General features: G+C 31.6%; 1 protein-coding gene across 7 annotated transcripts in view; it reads right to left on the bottom strand.

The window, feature by feature from the left end:
- Positions 1-1,966: 1,966 nt before the first annotated feature.
- The window catches only part of CACNA2D1 (calcium voltage-gated channel auxiliary subunit alpha2delta 1), a 476,872-nt gene continuing 455,249 nt past the window's right edge, over positions 1,967-23,589 (bottom strand). For all 7 annotated transcript variants that reach the window (XM_076006476.1, XM_020289801.2, XM_076006475.1 and 4 more), the window contains 10 exons: positions 22,607-22,674; positions 20,695-20,733; positions 19,185-19,256; positions 17,875-18,027; positions 17,735-17,787; positions 16,249-16,304; positions 15,743-15,872; positions 13,672-13,781; positions 13,271-13,353; positions 1,967-6,006 (listed from right to left, as the gene is read on the bottom strand). In XM_076006476.1, the coding sequence (XP_075862591.1) occupies positions 5,890-6,006; positions 13,271-13,353; positions 13,672-13,781; positions 15,743-15,872; positions 16,249-16,304; positions 17,735-17,787; positions 17,875-18,027; positions 19,185-19,256; positions 20,695-20,733; positions 22,607-22,674 (881 nt within the window). In that variant the 3' untranslated portion in view covers positions 1,967-5,889. The remainder of the gene's footprint in view (positions 6,007-13,270; positions 13,354-13,671; positions 13,782-15,742; positions 15,873-16,248; positions 16,305-17,734; positions 17,788-17,874; positions 18,028-19,184; positions 19,257-20,694; positions 20,734-22,606; positions 22,675-23,589) is intronic.

Here is a 23,589-nt window from a genome sequence, read left to right as displayed (position 1 = left end):
GTTTTTTAAAGAAAATGAAAATGTTTCAAGTGACCCCAAAACTATTATGAATATGATAAATTATTTTGGAGAAAATCTGCACACCTAAGAAAACTCAAACTACATGAGTATAGATTTTTTAACGTATTAATAATTAAAATGTATAGTCAGATGTTTGGGTCCAGAATTATACTTTAAAACATTGGTAAAAGAAATATAAAAACTGCCTAAAATATTATTATAATAAATGCATTGAAGAAGTGTTTTATTAAATGTGGGACATTTGACAACTGGCATATGCTAAGTGATTTTGTTGATATTTTTTTGTAATAGCTATGAACTTCTTTTAATGTGACATATGTACTAATTCGGGCAAGTATATTTTCCAATTATGGTTGTAATAGATTTCCTTCTTAAACACAATTTTTAAAGAAAACAGTCCATTTAAGTAAATATTAAATGGAATTGTTGAATTATAAACCAATTTATAGAAAATTGTGGGTCAATAACTCCATTTTGAGATACAAAACATTTGGAACCAAAAAATGCCTAAGACTGTGAATTTATTAGGACCTCACACCAATAATTAAACATTTTCAGCTGTTGTGCAAAACTATAGGTCAGAGACCTTACAAATCTAATGTTCTAAGGCCTAGTTGATTATAATGCAGAGAAGAAAGGCTACCAACATATGTTTGTGAATGTACAAATGAATATTTTAATCTAGGAAGGAATAGGGTTGATAGGCAAGGGTAGATGTTTGATTGCTGTGTTTGTTTGAGAAGCAGTGTTCTAAATGCATTTGCAGACAGAGGGAAAGAAGCCTGCAGAGAATGGGGACTGAATATGCTTAGGAAGGACAACTAATGAAGCAAGGTCCCAAGGGAAGAGGTGTGGATGGGCTCAAGATGATTGATAGAGGAAATGAAGGTCTCTAGGGAGTCAGAGAATTGATTGAGGAGATAAATGAGTACAGAACGAAGCCAGATGTTCAAAAAAACAAACATTATCTATGTTATACTTTTAAGTAGGATTTTTCCCGTTAAAATGCCTTGATCAGACATGGGGGTCAGATTTTCCAGTAATCACAATCATGAGTACACACATATTACATTCCACCCACACTTAGGGATTTGTGGAATTCCCCAGAAAGAAAAAGAAAAGTAGGCTTACATTATGATTCCACACAATATCGGGCTCATTACTATGATAGGTGAGTGTAGTAATGCAGGTGGTAAGCTGACATAAATGGAAAAGGAAACTAACAGGTTTTTTTTTTTTTTTTTTTTAAACTCCTTACTCTATATACTTCATTGTTTCAGCTGTTGTTTGCTATAAAATATCGGGGAGATATATTTAAATGTTCGATGTATGAAAGGTATGCACATTTCAGATAATCTAACTTGTTTCTTTCTATGTTTCTTTGAGGATCTTAGGAAAATAATTGGAAACATTATTTTTGCCCAGAAATTTTTTTAACAATCGAAGTCCAAAGTCTGGTTAGGAAGTTCCTAAATGCTTTGATGGAAAAGGTACATGTGAGAAGGGTCAAACTTAAGGAGTTACAAATGCACCTACAGAGGTCCGTCCCTCTGTATACATGGGGGATTGGTAGCAGGACCTCTGCCTCTATCAAAACCCACACATGGTCAAGTCCTGAAGTCGATCTTGCTGAACCTGCCAATAGGAATTGTTGGCCCTTCCTATACACAGGTTTCATGAATACTGACTGTATTTTCTATCCGTGTTTGGTTGTAAAAAAATCTGCATATAAGTGGAATCCTGCAGTTCAAACACGTTGTTCAAGGGTCGAATGTATCTGTGAGTTGTTTTTAAGTGTAAAAGCACTTTTGTAATCCCAAATTTCATCTCCACAATCTAGAATTCTTTCCATGGGAAGGCCTGCTGTCTTAAAATGCATTTATGACAGAGCCGTCTGTCTCTTTCAACTGGATCTTAGAAAAAGCAGATAATCCAAACTGTGTGGTGACTTTAAATGATAAACTTTTATTCTGAATATACTGTTTTTGCACAAGATTTAACACAACATTTTCTGGGATTATAAATATTTTTATAACAGTATTATACAAATTTTTACAAAATGTTTTTATCAGGCTAGTTAATTTCCACAAAAGTGTCAAGAGAACATAATAAAGGGGAGAAAAGATCTATGGTTCACAAAAGCCATTTGGCCTTTTGCATGGATGCACACTGAGCATTTCAATAAAAGTATCCCTAAAAGCATGATCCAACAATCACACAACACAACAAAAAAGACAGCTTTACCAAGTCACATTGTAAACTCAATTGGCATCTATACATGACAGTATCCCGTTAGACTCAGGAATTTCTTTGAGATAATTATGTGAACTAGAAATAAGGTAATGTGAAACTATTGATAAGATTTGTCTAATTCTTCAAAATTCAGGAATTTTTTCAACATTTGATACTTTTTTATTGATTTTTCTCTCTACCGAAATGTTCACTGAATGTTAACAATATTAGCATTTTTGTTATGGGAAACAGCACAAGTTTCAGATAGTAATAAAATATGTAACATTTTGGGCAAATGAAATAGTCATTCTATTCTACACTTTAAAGAGTCACAACATCCATTTTGTTTCACTAGGTCATACTATACCATTAAACATTTTACTATCAACTAACATGATCAATGGAATAGCTTAATAGTTTTAAATTAAGACAAAATTTAGGCTTTGGTGGAGGCAAAGATTTAAATGAGATGTAAAATATAAGAGAGCATCAAATAAGCAAGTAACACTTGGGTTGCAAAGGTCACTTAAAAGGGATACTGCCTATTTGAACCCCATAAGGCCAGTTTTAAAGTTAATAAAAGGAATATTATAGGAAAACTTACAAATGGCAGCAACACTGTTTTGTTTTTTTCCAAGTTAAGCAATAACGCCTCAAGCATTAGAAACATGAAAAAAGGTCATACTAAAATCTTATAGGCCCAAGACCTAAAAATCTCTTCAATCAAACTTGCTAACTATGTCATGTTAAAAACCTGTTACAAATATGGACCACGATTGGTGTTTGGCAGTAATGCTGGTTGTTTAAATGAAGAAAATAACCATTAATGCAAAATTCCTTCTTGTTACTCAACACTAATGCCAGACTGATTTTGTTTTAGGGACAAACTACATTAAGCTGTGTGAGCACAGCAAAGAACAGTTTATAAGCTTTTTTTATTGATCTCTTGTACTGTTCAGTCCTGGAAATCAATATTAATAAACAGGGTATAATTTAAGTCTTTGTCAACAAAACTCATGGAAAAATACTAAATTTAATATAATATGATGCGATGAATGTTACTATCTTTAAAAAAAAGTATGCTGAAAGCGTGAAGACTAGTATCAGTCATGAGAATGATTTTTAGTCAGAGAGCAAGTTCTTACCCAATTTATTACCATATTATGTGGTTGTCGTAAGAGATAACTTTATTTTATGATAAAACAAAGGGTCATAGAAAGACTCGTGCATGTAAATATGTCTTGATGGCAATACAAATCAAATAGGACCCTGCCAAGAGATGCCAAGTTTAACTGTGATTAATACAATGTAGTTGATGAAAACATATAACTGACATTAGCCATGAAAATATATTGAATAGATTTTAAACATAATTTTAAGGTAGTTTGTTGTATGCTGGAAGCAATTCAATGTGTGTCATTTATGTACACAAACTAACAATTTTATAGTTTAATATCCCTTGCAGACACTTTCATGATTTAAAATAGTCTAGCAAAAGTTAATAAGTTTTAAATATTTAATTAACAAATGACATGATTTAAATATTGTTACTAGAGAAGTTCCATATTTTTTTAAATCACTTTGGTGTTTTCTAAAATGTCAATACCAGTTATGAATGACACTACAAAATCACAACAATGCATTAGAAATGGTAACTGATGTCAACTCTTAGAACAATAGTTGGCAAAATGATTCCATCCCCCCCTCCCCATTTTAAATTAAAAAAATCTTAAGGAAACAGACAAAGGTACCTAGGGTATGTTGGCCATGGGAGGAAATTACAAATGTGTGCAAAGCTAAAGACAAAACAAATTTTATCTTTTAACTATGCTAAAGAATTGATTATACCTTTGATATGTGGAGCATATTAAAGCATGCTGGATAATGTTAATAACTTTGACTTAAAAATGATATGTATTAAAATTTCCAGCATATACACATGCCAATATTTTGGCATGTTCAAAAAAAGAAAAATGTATTTTACCATAAAAAATATCTACATACTTTCAGCCTTCACTAAAATTATTCATATTCTTAGAGTTACACATTCATGGTTTTTACCCTTTCTTCAAATACTGTTTACTCCTGAAAATAATTTTTAGAAGCATAAATAATGTTCTGCTACCATATTAATCTATAATGAAATATCTGATTTACTACACTAACCATTTTCACCAATGAGGCTGTATAAAAACAATTTTTATTCACAATCAAGTATTCATGTGCATACATACAGATTCAAGGTTTCCTATTTGTTCAGATGATTGTAAAACCCTCATCAAATTGCATGGAAATTTTGGTCAAATGATCATACCATTTAAAATGGAGGGACAAAGCAGCAGTAGCAGGAACATTTGGATTGTACGTGCTACTAAGGAAACGAACAAAGAGGAAACCTAGGATGAATCTTCATTGAGAACATATATGTACTTTCAAAAAATAAATGTGTCAAATCTGATTTATGTACTTAAAATATCTGTACATAGGTTTTCAGGCGAAAGCACGAATCTGTATAAAATCCATTAATTCTCATTTCACCATTTACCTAACCCCAATCATTCAACGTTTACATTGCACAGTATATTCAGAGTAGTTTTAACGACATTATTAAAGATGACTTAAGTGCATTTACACTGCAAGGTTCAAATTCTTACATAACAGTAATGTCACTCAGTTAACTTTTCAAGGGACTACACTCTACAGAAAGAGAAAAACAAACTGAAAAGTTAAAATAGCAGCAGCATCATGCAAAATACCCTTGGTAACCAAAGTTCATTGATCACAAGATAGACATTTCCCCCTCCCCCCAACAAGCTTTTCTTAGAGCATTTTAAAATATCTGGCTAGCACTACATAACTGTACTGTGAACAAAAGGAACATCACATCAAAGCATTTAAGGGCTTGCTTACACTTATGAGAAATATGTCACATATTCAAATTTCACCCTCAAGCACCTTTAGTTTAATAGTTACTATTTTCAAACCATCAAGTCATTACCCCACCAAAATTTAACTGGTCATCAATTGTGTTTGATTTTTGGCAGAGAAGCCATTCTTCATAAGGCATCTTATTTATGGCAAATTTTTTTGTAGAAAATTAGCCATTATTTGTATTTCAACAATTTAGACCAACGTTAATTCTCACACACACGCGCTCTCTACTTTTTTCAATAACTATTCACAAAAGGAATTAACTTTTATCAGAAGGATGAGTGAAGGCAAAAATAACTTTTTTTTTTTCTCCCCTAGAGATCTTCTTGATAAAATTGCAGCATGTCAAAATTCCAGGTCATAAATCAAGACATTTCTTACGATTCATAAACAATTGTATGGGGAGCCCTTATACATGTAATCACCAACGATGCAACAACAAACCGTCAAATTTTCCAGTAGAGCACGTATAGAATTTTGCTTTGATGTTATACATAGATGATGCAGCATTCACACACGTTTAAGGATCTGACACCCTGACATGCAGCCAGTGGGTGCCTTATGAGTCAGCGCCTTGGTGTTATACCATGGTATAGGCCCAGCTAATGTTTTGCTGATTCGACAGTTGACCCTATTTTAATGTAATTGAGGGGTCATGTTTTGGCAGGGTCTGGAGTTTAATTATGTAGATTTGGTTGGAGGAGGTCATAACAGGCAGTGTTTGCTGCCAGATACCAGCCAGAGTAGCACAAACTGGATTCCAATGACAGACCACAGGGAGGGATTTAATCCAGAAACACCACCACAGTCGGTATAATCCTCCTGTTGGAAAGAAAGATACAGATAGAAATCTTGAAAAATATTTAGTAAGACATCTTTCAGAGTTATGCATAGATTTAGTCCCTTTTGAACTTACCTTATAAAATTACTTTAATTGGAGTCTAAATAAATTACATTTCCTATACTTTATTCGTCAATAATTTTTGATAAAGCAATTTCCCTAGCACCATTTGACAAATGCTTTAAGTTGTAGATTCTGATGATTATGAAAGAAAATACTTAAAAAATAAATGTTGTTTTGAGCAATATACCAATTTTAAATAAACTTTCATAGTATCAAAAATTCCTATATATTTATAAATGCAGGAAAGAAATAATATTTTAATCATGTCTAAGAATTATAGTTTTAAGCGACTATGGGATTGGTAAATATATTTAAGAAAGAAACTTCTATTTCCCATTTCTCTTATATCTAATTTCTAAGGTTGAACAGATAGTACATATATGGTATCTGGACCTTCATCAAGAATTCAAGTAAAATGAAGATTAATGTATTTTAATCATATACAATGAAAGGAGACTCTGAAAACATATATCCAAAATAAAGAAGTCAGCTAGAAAGAGGTTTATTTAGAAAACCATGAAATATTACTAATGAATACAGTCACATGATTCCCTACAATCTAGTGGTGACTCATTTGGTTTCCTACTAATGCAAAATTATTCTTTCACTTTTATTCCTAGCTTCTATTTTCCACGTCCTTCAATTCCTTTTAATATAGTGAATGCCATTTTAAAACATACTCTCTTAAGTATCTGTTAATCTAATCTAAGTTTCATCTTCCAAGAATCAAAATCATAGGTGAAATAAATATTTTCTTTTTCTGGAACAATTTTACAAAGATTCTAAGCTCCCAAACCATAAAAACTTTGGTTCTTTTTATTCATCAGAATTTAATACAGAGCCTGTCACCTAGTAAATACAATTTCTTTCTTGTATTTTAAGGCAGCAGAACTCTTTTTGTTAAAGAGAAGATCGGGAGAAAAATCAATCTATAAACAGAATCATAAAATAATCAATTCTTAGTCCTTATCCTTTTTGACCTTTTAAGGAGCATTTAACAGGGTATTCTCTCTCTGAGAGATTTTCTCATTTATCTTTGGCTAACACATGCTTCTCCTTAGGTGATCTTATCCAGTCAGTCCTAGGGCTTTAAATATCATCTATTTCCTAATAACTAACACTTTTACATCTTCAGCCCTTCATATTCATTGATTCCTACCACCTCTTCTCAAGTATGTCTTATGGAGATTTCACACTTGCCCCAAAACATTATTCTTCTGAATATCAGTAAATGGCACTTTTAGAGTAGTAGTGGATTAGGTCAAAGACTACAAGTCCTCTGTGATGCCTTTCTTTTTCTCAGATCTAATCCATCTTCTGAACTCCAGCTTCAAACTATCCCTAAACCTACTGGTCACTATTATAGCTCCAAGTCGCCATCACTTCTGCCTACACTTTTGCAAAACCTGCCTCACTTGTCCCTATTGCTTCTACTCTGCTCTTTTGCACTCCAAAAAGCCATCGTCTTAAAACTGTAAATCAAACCCTTTCACTCTCCGAATACTTCATCATTCTCAGAACAAAATCCAAATTCTTTACCAACGCCCACAAAGCTTTATTGGTCTAGAGCCTGGCTGCCTCCACCCCACTCTACTCCAGTAATACTTGCTTTCTCTGCAACTGGCCAAGGTGTTTCCTATCTCAGGGCCTTTGCACTTGCTCTTCTCTTTGCTCAGATACTTTTTGCTTCAGGTAGAGTAACCAGATAAAAAACAGAGTATTCAGTTAAATTGTATTTCAGATTTGAAAAAACCCAAGAATTTTTTAGTGTAAACATATCTCAAGTATCTCACACCAAGAGTGGCCTGATATGCAGCAGGTGTGCAGTATTTGATAAATGAACAGCTGGAACTCAAAGCAGCATACATTAACTGGTTAGTAACACCATAAGTATAATGTACTACCGTAAAGTCTAATTGTCAATCAAAAGTACTCCCCAGTTCTTGTTAAATATTAATTTGGTAGCATAAAAAATAGCATACAAACAAGACCCTTTGTGTATTAAGGACATATTTTGTCAAGAAAATTCTTATTACTGTAAAACACATCTTCATATTATAGAAATGTGTTGTGAAGGGAAAATATTCTAGCTCTTCATTGTTTTTCTATTTTATGGGTTTTTTTTGGTGTTATTTCCTCTGTGATGAGATATGTCTGTTTCAATTTAAGAGGTGGGAGTTTAGATAAGTTATTTAGAGTCCCTGTAGTCTGCATGTTGATTCATACTGAAAAATCTGCCTCTTCAGTTTCCTGATCATGTTTCCACATGCATTTTGCACAGTATAAGCACATATAACTTACTTTCATAAAATAATTTCAAGTCATCATGATAGTTCTAAAAACATTCTTAATCACAAATGCACAGACGTGAGATAAACCTCAGAATATTCTCTGTACCATAGAGACTGAAATCCCTCTAATACCATGATTAGATAAATCAATTTGAGTTTAGCACATTAAAATAGAAAAAGTATGCAATGCCAATTTATATTTCTTTTAAAATATAAGACTAATTTTACTAGACTTCCTCACAGGGGAACTTTCTTAAAAGGCTCTATTAATAAATATATCAAATGAGAATTCTTTATTTTCCTTCTCATTAAAAAGAAAAATAATCTAAACCATAGTTACATTCCTATGAGTTTGCCCCAAGGCTTACATTATAAGACCATGCATACTAGTGGCTAAAACCTTTTCAATTTATTGTTGTTAACTGGGTATTGCTAAACTTTAACTTTGCCTTTCTTTCTCCAACCAGGACCTGGGATAACTAATTGCAAATCATAAGAGCTCAATAATTTTCAATTTATTTAAATAGACTTAGAAATACATTTTTCCAAAAGAAAGTGTTCTAGTAATTTAAGAAGTTTTTGCTCTCCCCCTCACCCCGACTTATAGTCACCATTTAATTTCCTTCAAAAGGCAAATCATAGTGAAGAAAGCCATCAAATACTGGCTTTTAATTATTTTAATTTAGGTAAGTCTCTACTAAAGATACCCCTAGCAGCTTAAAAGAAAATTTATATTTAAAAGTTTTTGGGCAGGTAGATACTATACAGTAGGAATGACCCTAAAAATAATTTGTTCTCCTACATGGTGCCTCAATATCCTTACCACATTAGATCATGAGATAGGTAATATACTTGTTCAACTCTTTAAATGTAGAACGATTAATAAATATATACATTTATTTCTGCATATCCATTTTTATGTAACCATTAACATGCTATACAATTTGGTTAGCATAAAAAAAAACTTTCTCAATGGATAGATTATTGGCTTGCTTTATTTTCTTCCTTGATTAATAAACTAGCTTTTTCATTTGTTTATATTTCAGTCATACTTTTTTCACAAAGCCCTTGTAAAAAGGTATCATTGGAACACTTGTGTTTCAATAAAATCCTCACGGTATGGAGCTTCATAATTGTATACTTATAATCTATATCCTTTTGAACTATGCAAGAATCCTTTACAGTGAGTCATTTTTTAAATGCCTTAGAGAGATTACACTGCCAATCCACTTTCCCTGTGACCAGAATCTAACCTAGCACAAATTGCTGGTTTTAGCCAGACTACACTGAAGGTCAAAGTCTATCTTGACCTTTATTGGTCTTCAAGGTGGGAAACAACTGCCAACTAATCTCTCAGTATTTACAACAAATTTTTTCAACTTTTAATATCATATCAACATTCAAGCTGCATTAACCGGATTCACTGTTCTATACCGATAACTATGTTTTTAAATACTGAATCCTAGTCTTAAAGTATACATCAGATATATCATCTCCAAGACTAATCATTATGTATTCCTCAATGATACAGTAATATTAAGTATCTCAAATGTGCTCTTTTCATGTTCTAAAAATTGTTTCATTACAACATATTGATCTGATCCACTTGAGCTTATGGTGATATTTAACTATTTTCATGATAAATTTATTGTTATGGAACAAAAAATATCATGAGATAAAAATTCAAAATTTTAATTTGTGGAGGACTTGGATGAAAGAAATGTAAATTCCTTGTTGCATATAGATTTTACAGATAAAGGTAAAAAGGGAGCTGGCCTATTGAAAAGCAGTATTTATGCATTTTGTATCTAATTGATAACCTAGACATCTTATCTAAAAATTCTGTGAGAAGTAAACTTTTGAATCACAGTTAAAAATATAATGAATTTTATACTAGTTCTTGCCTATAGAATACAACATAATTTGGTACCCTTATGTTCTGGTTTGCTGATTTTTATTATGACCACAAATAGGGACAATTATATTAATAGAAACTTCATTACACTTTTCTTACGTAAGTGGTTGCTTACCTATGTACTTCTTTAAGGAATCAATGAATAAAATCTAATATTCAGTAGCAGAATAGGGTGACTACTGAAAGTGGAATTGGAATGTTCAAATGCTTGCAGTGATACCCCAATTATCCTGATTTAATCATTACATATTATGTCTGTATCAAAAATCATACATAACTCATAAATATGTATGTGGAGGCAGATTATTTAATTTTGGTCTGTAAAATAGGCTAGGCTTCCTTAAGTTGGAATCTTTTGCCATAAAAGCCATTATTTTATTATCCCAGAACAATCTGGTTATTTTCTGAGACTCCTTCTGCAACTCCCCTTCCACCCCATACCCCACTCTGCTACACTCACTCCATTCATACTAATGGCCACATCTCCATCTAGTGGCTCCCTAATCAATGAATACCTGGAAACCAATGAAGAAAGAACAACAAAAGTTGCTCTACTAACACAATCATGATGATTACAGAGCATCAAAAAAGAAACTGCAAAACAGCAAATGGAACACTAAACACAAATGTAGGCTCCCAAATATCTGTTTAGTAGAACTGATTATATAATTCAGAGATTTCTCAAATGGTTAATAACTAATGATAATTTTGGCCTAGATAATGTATTATTAAATAAAAATAACTTAGAAATTAGAAGCATTTAGACTTATCAGTAAAATCAGATTTGTTTAAAAGATAAATCAGAATGATTGATCCAGAAGTCCTTATATAATGCCTGATAAAATTGAAATAGTTTATTAATTTTATGTTAGCATCTTTTGAGAATAAATTGAGATGACCGGTTCTAATAATTATCATTAGGCTCTTTAATAAAAGTGAGATATCACGAAGCACATATATCTTTCCACATTGACTTAATTTTTACACAAAAAACATAAAAAAAGCATGTTTTAAATAAGTACATGAAACTAATATGTTTGGTTTAGGATTAGAACTTTGCATACCATTTGAAATCAGCTATTTACAAAACAACATTAGTACTGGGATTTTAACAACCTGGTTTCAGGAGATTTATTATTGTGAATTTAGGAATATGGATTATTTTCTAAAATTTCAAGCTCAAAACAAAAAGAAAAATTAGAGAAAGTGACTGACCATCCACACCACATGAAAACTTGCAGTAAAATGAAGATACGAGCTGACATCATGGTACAGGCACGACTCGTTGTGCATATAAGTTGATCCTATTAATAACGGGCAAAGTAGCAAGTACAGGAAAAGGAAAGAAAACACAGAAAAGAAGACATACAAGATGAGATTTCATGCAATTTGCTTGCAGTTAGCAGTTAATGTGAGCCTCCATCCAAGCAGATTCACAATGACCATTGCAAATAAGCATTACCAAAATACTCCACTGCTAAAGAAACAACACATCATTAGCACACCAAGCTACTGAGCAAGAGTTGTACTTTCACACACAACCTGATATGTAATTTACAAGAACTTGAATTGTGAGAAATTTTGGTCTTGGTCAAATGTTTTTAATGCCTTGATCAAAATATATAGCCTCCCAGGATGATAGTATTTTGGATAATCAGGCTTTTATGATTTTCAAGTTCCCCTGAATGAATTTAATCAGCCTTTCTACTCTCAAAAGAGTTGATGAATGAAACTTCTTTAATGATATAAAACTCTTTGGGGAATAATTTGACATGGGTGAATCTCTTGAATGTTTAGTAGAATAATAGCAGTCCTCATATCTGAATTTTATAAATCTTACTGGATAAATGGAAAAAACAATTTAGTTGCAATTTTGAATTAATTTCCCTATATCAGTCGTCCTCACTGAGATAACTGGGATTTACTGGCCAATACATTTTACATTTTTAGCTGTATTTCACACCACTGATTTTATCTCTCCTTTGCTCCATTTTTAGTTTAGATTATCTAATTGCATAATACATATCTGTGAAAATGTTTTATACTTTCTGGGACCAAAGTGGCAGTATATGAGTAGGTAAACCTATTTTAAATAAATGAATAAAGATTCACATTGGTCAACAGATGTTTGACATGTGTTTAGGATAAACAATTTATGAGATAATGCTTTATGTTTAGGATGTTCATTGGTTTGTACAAGCCACTTCATTCAAAGGCACAACTTAAAGAATCAAAGAATTTGGAAATATTATATGTAAATCAGTAAAAAAATAAAAAGTATATAGATTTTTATGTGGCTTCATTTTTAATAATTAAAATAATTTTAAAAGCACAAAGTTTATTATATATCCAGTAAGTCAGGATATTGTTTATTAGGGAAAGACAGCTGAAATATAGAAAAAGTAGTGGTAATATTTAAATAACATACATTAAATATGCTTTTTAATAGTTTATCAAATTAACCCTGTGTAATTGACCTAGCATAATTTCAAATAGAAAAAGAAATATAATTAAAGAATGTAATACAAATCTAATATGTGGTAGAATCAGAAACTAGATCTATAAAATAGCTACATAACAGGTTTTTAAATACACAATGAAGATTAATGAAAATAACTTGTATCTTCAGGCTTAAAATATAAATGAAGGGAGGCAACACATATACAACAAGAGTTGTTATTTATTTATTAGATAATTTTTTAAATCATTGGATTTGTGACCTTGTATTATTAGTAAATTCATTGGAATTGTGTTTGAAAGTACAATTGCTGTGGGAAGGACAGATAAAAGAAGCAACTGTTAAGTTTATGCTTACCATTGAAATGAAAAAAAAAATCTATTTACAAGCAAGTATATCATGTTAATGAGAAAAACTATGGTTAAGACATTATGTTTGGGTTAAAACTGCAATTTGCCTTTTTAAATTCTTGTGGACCGTGATCATTAATTTATAATCCAGTAAAAGTGTGGTCTTACCAAGACATTGTTATCAAAGCAGACATCAGGCCCTTTTCGATATCTGGGTTGCTTAACCATATCACAAGGATCTGGACCGTCAGCTAAAGAGACTTGTTAAGGAATATGAAGTTATTTCTTTTTTTCACATGATAAAAAAATACAATGCAATGTATTTATTTCCCAAAGCAAGTAAGAGACATCTTTACCATTACTTCTGCCCAACACAATCAATTCAAGTACTTAGGGATTTAAGGAACTAAACTGTGAATTCTCCTTTTCTTGGTGCATGTGTAGCAGAATCAGTCTTGACATTCAAACCAACTTTTGTGTGAGGGATCCACAGCATTCTGAGCATAATCAATGTACCCAGGTTCAGAATGTATCACTTTAAGGTGAGTTTCTTTGATGTCAAAGGATACAAGTCTGCTCCGCTTGTATGAGCAGTCGTGTGTCACAGGGACATGTCCCTTTGCTTTCAACTATTATGAATATTAAGTTGGTGTTCATAAGCTTTTCTACATGAAAGATTCTGCATAATAAATATTATAATAGCACAGAAAATGAAGATCTCTTGGAAAAAGAATGACAATCTTTCAAGGATACTTACATATTAAAATAAAAGATAATATTACATATTGAAATGCAAACATTACAATAGTACAATAGAATGAATATGATTTTAGAAGAAAAAAATTACGTTTTAATTTATATTAGCATCAACATATTACCTGATCTCAAATGAGTACTAAAAAATTGCAATGGGAGATGTTTTAACTGTGACCTTTTTAAAGTGTTAGTCCTCATTGCAAAATAAGCACTATTTATAGTTTTTGAAACTCATAGGAAAAGAGTTTCATTTTATACCTTTAAAGAACTGTGATAATTGTCACTGCAAATACACCAAAGTTTCCTTATTTTACCAATAAGAAAACAAGGAGTACAAAAATGGCCCAACATCTAAGGGCAAAGTTCAGATCAGTATGGAAATGGTTTCTGCTCTGTCCAATATGGTAAACACTAGCCCCAGAAGGCTACTGAGCACTTGAGCACAAAATTTTAATTTAAATAGCTGCCTGTGGCTGGTAACTATATTCTGGGTACTACAGACATAGACAGAATTAAGGGTTCTAAATTCTATCCTCTATTTTGTCCACACCTTAAGCTGCTTCTACTTTCTTTAGCAAACAACATAAAGATATAAATATATCACTAAAAAAGTAATTTCTTTATCATTATATATTTTGCAAACTGGGATTTTATTTATATTTTTCCTATTTCCTTTTGCTTTATCCAAATCAAAGGAAACTTGCCATTCAATTTAATGTCCTGATTATATTGACCATAACTTTAAAATTAACTTAGTTCTTTACGCACTTGTTGGTGTTACTTGGATGCCAATTAATAAAAGGCTGAAGCACTGTGAAACTCTTTCTGATGTAGACATTTCCAGAAGTCAATAGCCTGATATGCTCGTTTCTAAATGAGATGGTCTGCTTTTCTCTGAGTTCATGCTTGATGCCTCCCTATTTCTTCTCCTCTTCATACCCTCTACCCTCTCCATGGACTATAGGTTTGGTAAAGCAAGTCATAAAACAGACTGGCTATGTCTTTTAAAAATTCATGATAGTTTCAGTTAACCCCTTCTTGAAAAAATTTTTAAATTCTTAAACTACTTTTCTGAATCCCCTAGTTACCCACTATTCTCCCATTTTTACAATCTCAGATTAGCCCACCTTCTCATGTGTCCTCCCCTTCTGTTAATATTTCTTCTAGAATAACCTGCCCTCTATTTCTAAAAACAAAGTGTCCTAACTCTGTGTTTTGCAAGCTGAGACTTGATGCTCTGTTCTCAGGACCCCTGTGGCATGGATCATCACTTTCCTTTCAACATTTCAAAAATCCCCATATCTTGCCTTATTCTATTCCATTACAACCAAATTAAATTCACCATCTCTTCCCCAAATTTTTAAAGATGTTTTATGGATACCAACTAATATTAAACACGACCTTGGAAAATTGTATTTTCTCACAGTTCCTTCAGTTTCAAATCAAAGATAACATTTCTATAAGTAAAAAAAAAACAACCCCCAAAAAACCTTTTTATAAACTTATTTAGTTACCATATGTAAAAAGAAATCATATTTAGCTTATAATGACTTAAAATGACTAATATGATCATTCTTAATTATATTAGAATACAATCATATTTAAATATTAAATATCAAATTTCTTTGTATTCTGCCTAAAAGAGAAAGCAATTATCTTGATCATATAATTATTATAATAGAAGAAATTACAATTCATCAAAGTTAGATTTTTAAGAATTATAAATTTTAAAAGCCTACAGAGAAACTGAAGACCCTCCGACATTTTCAACTTAAAACAGTAACTCCTGACTCCAACAACAATCTCCATAATTTTCTGTAATAATTATAAAAGTGAATACAATTTCTTAGTGAACTAGGACTACTCCAGAAATAAACAAATTACCTGGAACAGTTTCCACAGTCTAATACACCATTGAATGATTTACTATCGTTATCGAAGAAATACTGGGTTTGTTCAGTAATGCAGCTCTGCTTTGACAGGGAGGCTGTAAAGTCATCATCCTCCATCTCAACTGTGGGGAGTCAAAACAATGATCACCATCATGAGCAGACACTGCAGTCAGTGCCCCGGAGTCTTCACTTCTTATGGAGCCAAATAAATGTATAAGGCCAAACGCCTTGTTTACTGCAGTCTAATATCATGGCGGCCTCTGATAGGTGCCTGATGAATATCAATGGAATAAATTCAAAGAATAACAGTTGTGACATAGTAAAATTTCTAGAAGAGTAGGAGAGGTTTGACAAAAAAATTTCAAAAGTGTGAGGTGGATGATTTCTGTCCTCTCTCACACATCCACACATTCTCTTTGAGTTTGTTGAACTCAGTACATTGAAAAAGAAAATTTTAATTGTTATTATGACAATGACAATATCGGAGCATTTACATACCTGCTTCAAGGAGTCTTGGGAAGGTCAAACTCAAGAGAAACTGCTGTAGAATAGACCTGAGTTTAAGAAATGAATAAATAATAAAAATCCCAACTATTTATGTTTACATACACATAAATTCATATTTCCTTTTCATCATTTTGGGAAAGTTTAGGAGCATTTTTATGTATGTATTTTTTAAATTATTTAATCTATAAAATGTCATGAAGTCAGAAGTGTTCAGATCATGTTCAGGACCAAGTGAGGGACAGATACATGATGTTATCGTGTATAAGTGTTATCTGTAAAAAGATGTCAATATTTCAGTGCATAGGTTTTTATATTCACAATTTTCTCTTTGTCAGTTTTTAAAACTTTGTGCCACAGGATTGGATTTTTGAACTATTTACTTTGTGATATAGAATAAATTTATAAATCTACAATGTGACATTTATGAAAAAACTATACAAATTATATATAGAGATATCACATTTCAGTTTTATAATAATGACAATTCAGCCAAATAATACAGACTCATATAGAACTGAATTTAGCTTAAAAAAAAAAAATAGGAGGTATATTTTGGCCAGAAATTAGGATTAAGACAATCAAGTATTTAAGGATCACTATGAGATTTAGAAAACCCACTGAAATTAAAGTAAAAATATCACACAAGAAAATGATTTTTTAGAAAAAATAGAATTGTAAAAATCCTATTTTTAAAATCTAAAAATTTTAAAATCCTAAAATCTTCTTTGCTACTTAAATAATTAAAATGATATAGCCACTTAATTTTAGCCAGGAAAACCTCAACATCAAATGAATATTATATATTAATCTACAAGAAATAGGGCTGGAATAATAAAAGAAAGTAAGGGAAAGGATGATAATGGAATTTAGATATAATAGGAAGTTTAATTACTGAACTAAACAATGAAAAATTTGATCTTTCTGACTTTCTATAATACCTCAATAAACTATTTAAATGTCTTAAGTGGAAGGGCATAAGTGGGGGGTGAGGAAGGTATCAGTGAAAGAAAGAATTATATCCATTTCAGCAACATGATGCCTATGCCAGTCCTTGCATTAATTGTAAAGAGGTAGAAAGTTAAGTCACCATGCCATGAATTTGATCAATATAGACCAATTTGGATATTAATAAATGGTAACTTTTTATAGATCAATACACCTACAATATGAGAAATTAAGAATATAAAGAAAAATATACAAATAAAGAGTTAACAGATCCATAGAAAAAAGAAGCCTTTAATAGGCTGAAGTTTACATAAACATAACATTGTTTTCATATGAAAAATGGAGTAAGTCTAAGTTTTACAGTGCTCAGTTAAGAAAAACTATAAATATTACCAATATGTGGTATAGCAAATGAAAACAGTAATCCTCCTAACAACAATTTACATGTCTGCAAATCTATATTTTTATCAAATGATGTGCTATTTCATAGCACCTTTCTTTCATTACCAAGAAAATTAACATTTTCACTTACCAGGCAGCAGCAGTGGCCCACCAGCCAATTTGTAATATGTCTGCTATTGATGGCTATAAAATATGATAAAGTCATTACATTAGTCTACACTTGTGTATCCCTTTGGGAGGAATTCATTTGACTGTGGGTATTTTACTGACCACATATGCTGAGCGATGCCCTGCTCCTTGTTTTGGTGCTGCACCGGGTTCGCACACAGACTGATAATCATAAGATTTATTAAAAGCATAAACTGATATGTTAACCAGGTGTCTCATCAAGCTTGGATCAATCTCTCCAAAAAATCTTCCAATCTGGTAAAAAAAAAAAAAAAAAAAAAAAAAAAAATGTTTCAAATTTAAGCCAAAAAATGAGCACCTGAATCAATAGTACAGTGAAAAGACTTAATATGAATAAACTATGAACTAAACTCAGGAGCTTAAAAGCAAATGGGAAACCTGTATACGGCACTGTGAAAAAACTAAAACGAGAGTAGGAAGCATGAATGTCACAGTGAAATGCCTCCTGGGTAAGTAGAGTAGAGTAGGAAGGTGGAGAATGAGGAGATGTGGGTCAAAGAATACAAAGCTGCAATTATGTAGGATATACAACTTTAGATGGAGATCTAATGTACAAAACAGGGCTACGGTTAAAAATATTGTATGCCGGAAATTTACTGAGAGTAGATTTTAGGTGCTCTTAAGACACCAAAAATTACTGTGAGATGATGACTATGTTAATTGGCTTGAGTATAGCAATCCCTTAAATAGGTATATCAAAATATCTTGTTGTATAACTTAAATACATGCAATAAAACACAAATGCCTCCTAAGGAAGTGACAAGTAACATAAATGATAGTGGGTTGGATTAGAAAAAGAAAGAAACTTGGGACTATAAACTGGAGCAAGTCCCATCTAAAGGAGCAATCACTAGCTAATCAGCTCTAGCCCATAAACATCATCATACAGAAAAACAGGTCAGTGTTGAGAGATAGTTTGCTTTTTCTAAAAAGGGAAGCCAGAAATGCAGATTCAGAAATGAAATTAGTTGGCATCTTATGCAAATTTGTTTAAAAACTTGGGTTTTTAAACAATAGCCTGTGATGCCAATTTGCAGATTTGGAACTAGAAACTACAACAACCAACCAACCATATATTCTATTAGACATTATCGACTGGCAAATATTTAGGTGAAAATTTTCTAAATTTCTGAAAGATTAAAAATAAGTTTATATTGTATTGCAATCCTTAACTATATGTTTTAATCGTAACTATTGGTTACCAAAAGTAAAATCAACTAACTAAACAACAAATAGATTTAGCATGCATTTCTTAATGGCTTACATTAAGCATTTTAAAATTTACTGTATGACAGAACAACTCATCAATTTCTATAATGTTGGTGCTTTGTAATGTTGATCACGGAAACGCACTTTGGAAAGCCCACTTCTCTCTTTCTTCCGGTACATACCTGATTAGTATAATCATCGTGATTTGCCATCAAAAGAAACCCACCATCATCTAGAATCACACAATCCATTACCTATTAAAATAAAATGAACAATTAACACATTTTTAGGGAGCTTAGGAGGTTGCATTATTATTACTCTATTACATGTAGATGATTAGAACAAAAATAGAGAAAATTAAATGTATTTTTTAATGTATACATTAAAATGTATCTTCTTTTAAACATATATCATTAGGAAATTCTGATGAAAGAGGAATGCATAGATTGATATCAAACTGGCAGGCTTGATAATCTACCACCAACCATCCAATTAAGACTGTCAATTCGGCCTGAATAAATCTTAAGAACAAATTACAAATATTCTTATTACCACTTCAAGGTTATCTAAGTGATCCAGAAAATTGGATAGACCAAGATATCTAATAATAATTATTTTCAACACATACTTAAGATTTGAAAAAAACTATCATTTCAATTACTATGATACACAGACTAAAAAAAAGGAACATAAGACTAACCATTTAATATTTTTATATTAAAAATGTTTGGTTAGATAGCAACATTTAAAAGCAAAATATAAAACCAAAAATGTCCATGGCTGAGGAAAAATTTTTCATTCACCCTGAAACATAGGATAAATTCCCTCTCAGCTTAAATCATGTATTAATATATAAAAATCAATTTAATAATTTGTTTTCAAAGTTGGAGACATAATGCATTGCATTTGCCTAATGTGGAGGCAGCTTGCTAAAATCTTTGTTCCAGAAATAGCTATACAGTCCATGTAAAATGGATAAGCTATAAAAATAATTAAAATTATTGACTTATAATTTCACATGGGTAAAGAGTAATAGAGATGTTATGAACTCCCTGCTTCCTTTGAAAATATACACACACACATAAGAGGACTGGAAGAAAATAGTGCATTTCATAATTCTTATTTCATTCTTAGAGTAATTTATCTACTGTTATTCTTAGAGCATCTTCAACTTTTGAACAATGAAAGTTCACATTTCCTTTTTCAATCTCTCAAACAGAAGTGGAAGTAATACAAGATAATCTAAAACCCAATCTATACAAGTAGAACTTATATAATTTATTATAAACTTCAGAGTTTAGTTCAAGAAAATTTCCTATCACCAAAAATACAGTCTGAACAAATTTAAAGAAAGAGCAAAAGGTGAGGGAAGATTGCTTTGGTTAGAAACTTCCCATCCAGAAAAGGAGCTAAAGATAAATATGTACAAAAGAATGTACAGCACTTGGGACTGAAGAAAATACCATCTATATATACATCGCTATTTTTTTACCTTCTCATCATATATCAATATTTTTTAAAATAGAAGTGTTTAAAGTTAGGAATTAAAAGCATATAAATTCAAATTCATACCTATTGATTAGTTCCTTTTTTTAGCATTTTATTAAAAAATCATGTATGTTTTTAATCATTAAAGTCTTAGCATGAGTAAGAAAATATTGTAATTAAAAGAAATTTAAAGAGTTTTCTTACATCACTGTTTCTTTTGCAGTCACAAACTGGACCAGCACACTGAAACACAGAAATGCAATTATCACCTCACATTTTTTAAAAGTTGGATTTTAATTATATTATTACCATGTTATAATTAGAAATTTTAGAATAATTTGGGTCCTGTCTCTTCTATTCTTGGCTAATCTAACAAGCAGTCTGTCGATTTTGTATAATAACTTCAATCAGAAATTAATAAGGAGACATTACAACTGATACTACAGAAATGCAAAACATCATCCATGGATACTATGAAAATTTCTACTCACATAAACTAGAAAACGTAGAGGAAATGGACAAATTCCTGGAAACACACAACCTCCCAAGACTCAATCAGGAAAAAATAGAATTCCTGAACAAACCAATAATGAACAACAAAATACAAGCAGTAATAAACAATCTTCCAACAAGTAAAAGCCCCAGACCAGATGAATTCACAGCCAAATTCTACCATACTACAAAGAAGAGCTGGTACTCATACTACAGACACTATTCCATAACATTGAGAAGAAGGGAATTCTCCCAACTCATTTTATGAAGCCAGTATTACCTTGATACCAAAGCCAAGAAATGGTAATGGCAATCCCATCAATAACAAAATAAATAAATGGGATTTGATTAAATTAAAACGCTTCTGCACAGCTAAAGAAACAATCAACATAGCAAACAGACAACCTACAGAATGGGAGAAAATATTTGCAAATTGTATATTCAATAAAGGGCTACTGATCTTAATCTACAACGAACTAAAGCAAATCAACAAGGAAAAAGCAAACAACTCCATTAAAAAGTGGGCAAAGACATGAAGAGAAGCTTTTCAAAAGATTATAGACAAATAGCTAATAAACATATGAAAAATCCTCAATATCAGTAATTAGGGAAATGCATATTGAAATATCACCTTACACCGTTAGAATGGCTTATATTAAAAAGTCCAAAAACAATAGATGTTGGTGTGGATGCAGAGAGAAAGGAACGCCTATACACTGTTGGTGGGACTGCAAATTAATACAATCTCTATAGAGAACAAATATACAGATTCCTCAATGAGCCAAAAGTAGACCTACCATTTGATCTAGCAATCCCAGTACTGGGTATTAATATTTACCTGAAGGAAAAGTCATTTTATCAAAAAGACACCTGTACTTGAATGTTTATTCCAGTGCAATTCACAATTGCAAAGATGTGGAATCAACCCAAGTGTCCATCAATTCATAAGTGAATTAATAAAATGTGATATATGTATACAATGGAATACTACTTAGCCATAAAAAGGATGAACTAATGCCTTTTGCAACAATTTGGATGGAACTAGAGATCAGTCTCTTAAGTATACCAAGAACGTAAAACCAAACACCACATGTACTCATTGAACTGGAACTAATGAATGAGAGCACATGTGCACAGAGGGAAGTAAAACTCAGTGGAAATCAAGCAGGAAAGAGGTGGGGAGGGACAGAAACCTACCTAATGGGTACAGTGAACACTGTTTGGGTGATGGGCACACTTACAGTCATGACTCAAGCATTTCAAAAGCGATCCATGTAACCAAAAACATTTGTATTCCCTTTAATATTTTGAAATAAAAAAAAACCACTTTGAATAATTTGTCAAGTATAAAATATAGTCTAGCCCCATAAAACAGATAAGTTTTAATTTACAATTAGAAAAATATCAATCCATAGCTAGCCAAACTAACATTTCATTTTATAACCTTGAAATACTTTTCTTTTTATTATTACTTTAAACCAAAAACTCTGAAAAGAAATAGGAATTCATAACTGTAGTGGCATTAATAATTTATTTTGCCACTACATAAGAAACTTACTATTTTTGCTGATTGAATTTTGATAATGTTAAGTGTACCATAAGAAGTATTTAAAGATTATCTTACCGGATCCCTGATTGAGGTTTTGGTGAAATTCTCTATCCAGGAATTTATATCAATTTTAATTCCAACAACTGGAAAAACACAATATGAATTAAAGTCATAATTATCTATAAGACAATCAATCTTCATTAAATGACAGTTTAGGTAATTTATTCAATAGCAAATAAATGTTGGATTGAATATAATATTTAAGATATTTTTCTGGTGGTGCTCTTAAACTATTACATAAATTTAACATATATTCACAAAATATTTTATTCATTAGCCTCAACCTGGTCACTTAACTAATACATTAAGCTTAAATAAAATAGTAGTGTCAGGGATAGCCTAATAAACATGAGGTCATTCAAATAGTATACTTTAAGAGGCTCCCCTAACTTCACCAGTGCATGCAGTAGGTGCATATCCAATACTTTTTGAAAGAGTGAATAGATGTGTGGGTGAATAGGTAGGTGAGTGAGTAGGAGAATGGATGGATGAATGAAGGAACAGGTTAGTGAGTTAGTGCAGAAGTGAGACAGAATCCATGTAGCAAAACCACAGATGGGATAAAACTGCCCTCAGGAGCATAAAGGCAGTCTCTCTACTTTCTCTATCTGGCCTCTCTAATATATGCTATTTTAAAACTGCAATCAATATTGAATCATAGAATAAAATAAGCCAGTAGGTTTTAATGTATTTACCCTCTCCAGTTCACTTTCACTATGTTTTTTGGGTTTACTTTCTTGATTAATTTTACCAAAAAGGTTATGTTTGTATACATTTTATAGAAAGATTTTAATAGACTCTTAATTCTTTTTAACAGACATATAGAAGTCTACAGTATAGATATGCCATAATTTTTCTTTTCCCCCAGTGATGGGAACTTAACCCTTCATGTTTAAGTTATTGTAAGTATTTATATCCTTGGCCATAGACCTTTGTATGCATTTGAAAATGGTAGGAGACACTTCCAGAGTGGGATTGCTAGATTTATCCAATATTTA

Source organism: Microcebus murinus, chromosome 9 (genome assembly GCF_040939455.1).
Source record: "Microcebus murinus isolate Inina chromosome 9, M.murinus_Inina_mat1.0, whole genome shotgun sequence".
NCBI lineage: Eukaryota > Metazoa > Chordata > Mammalia > Primates > Cheirogaleidae > Microcebus > Microcebus murinus.
This window is presented reverse-complemented; position numbering and strand designations above follow the sequence as displayed.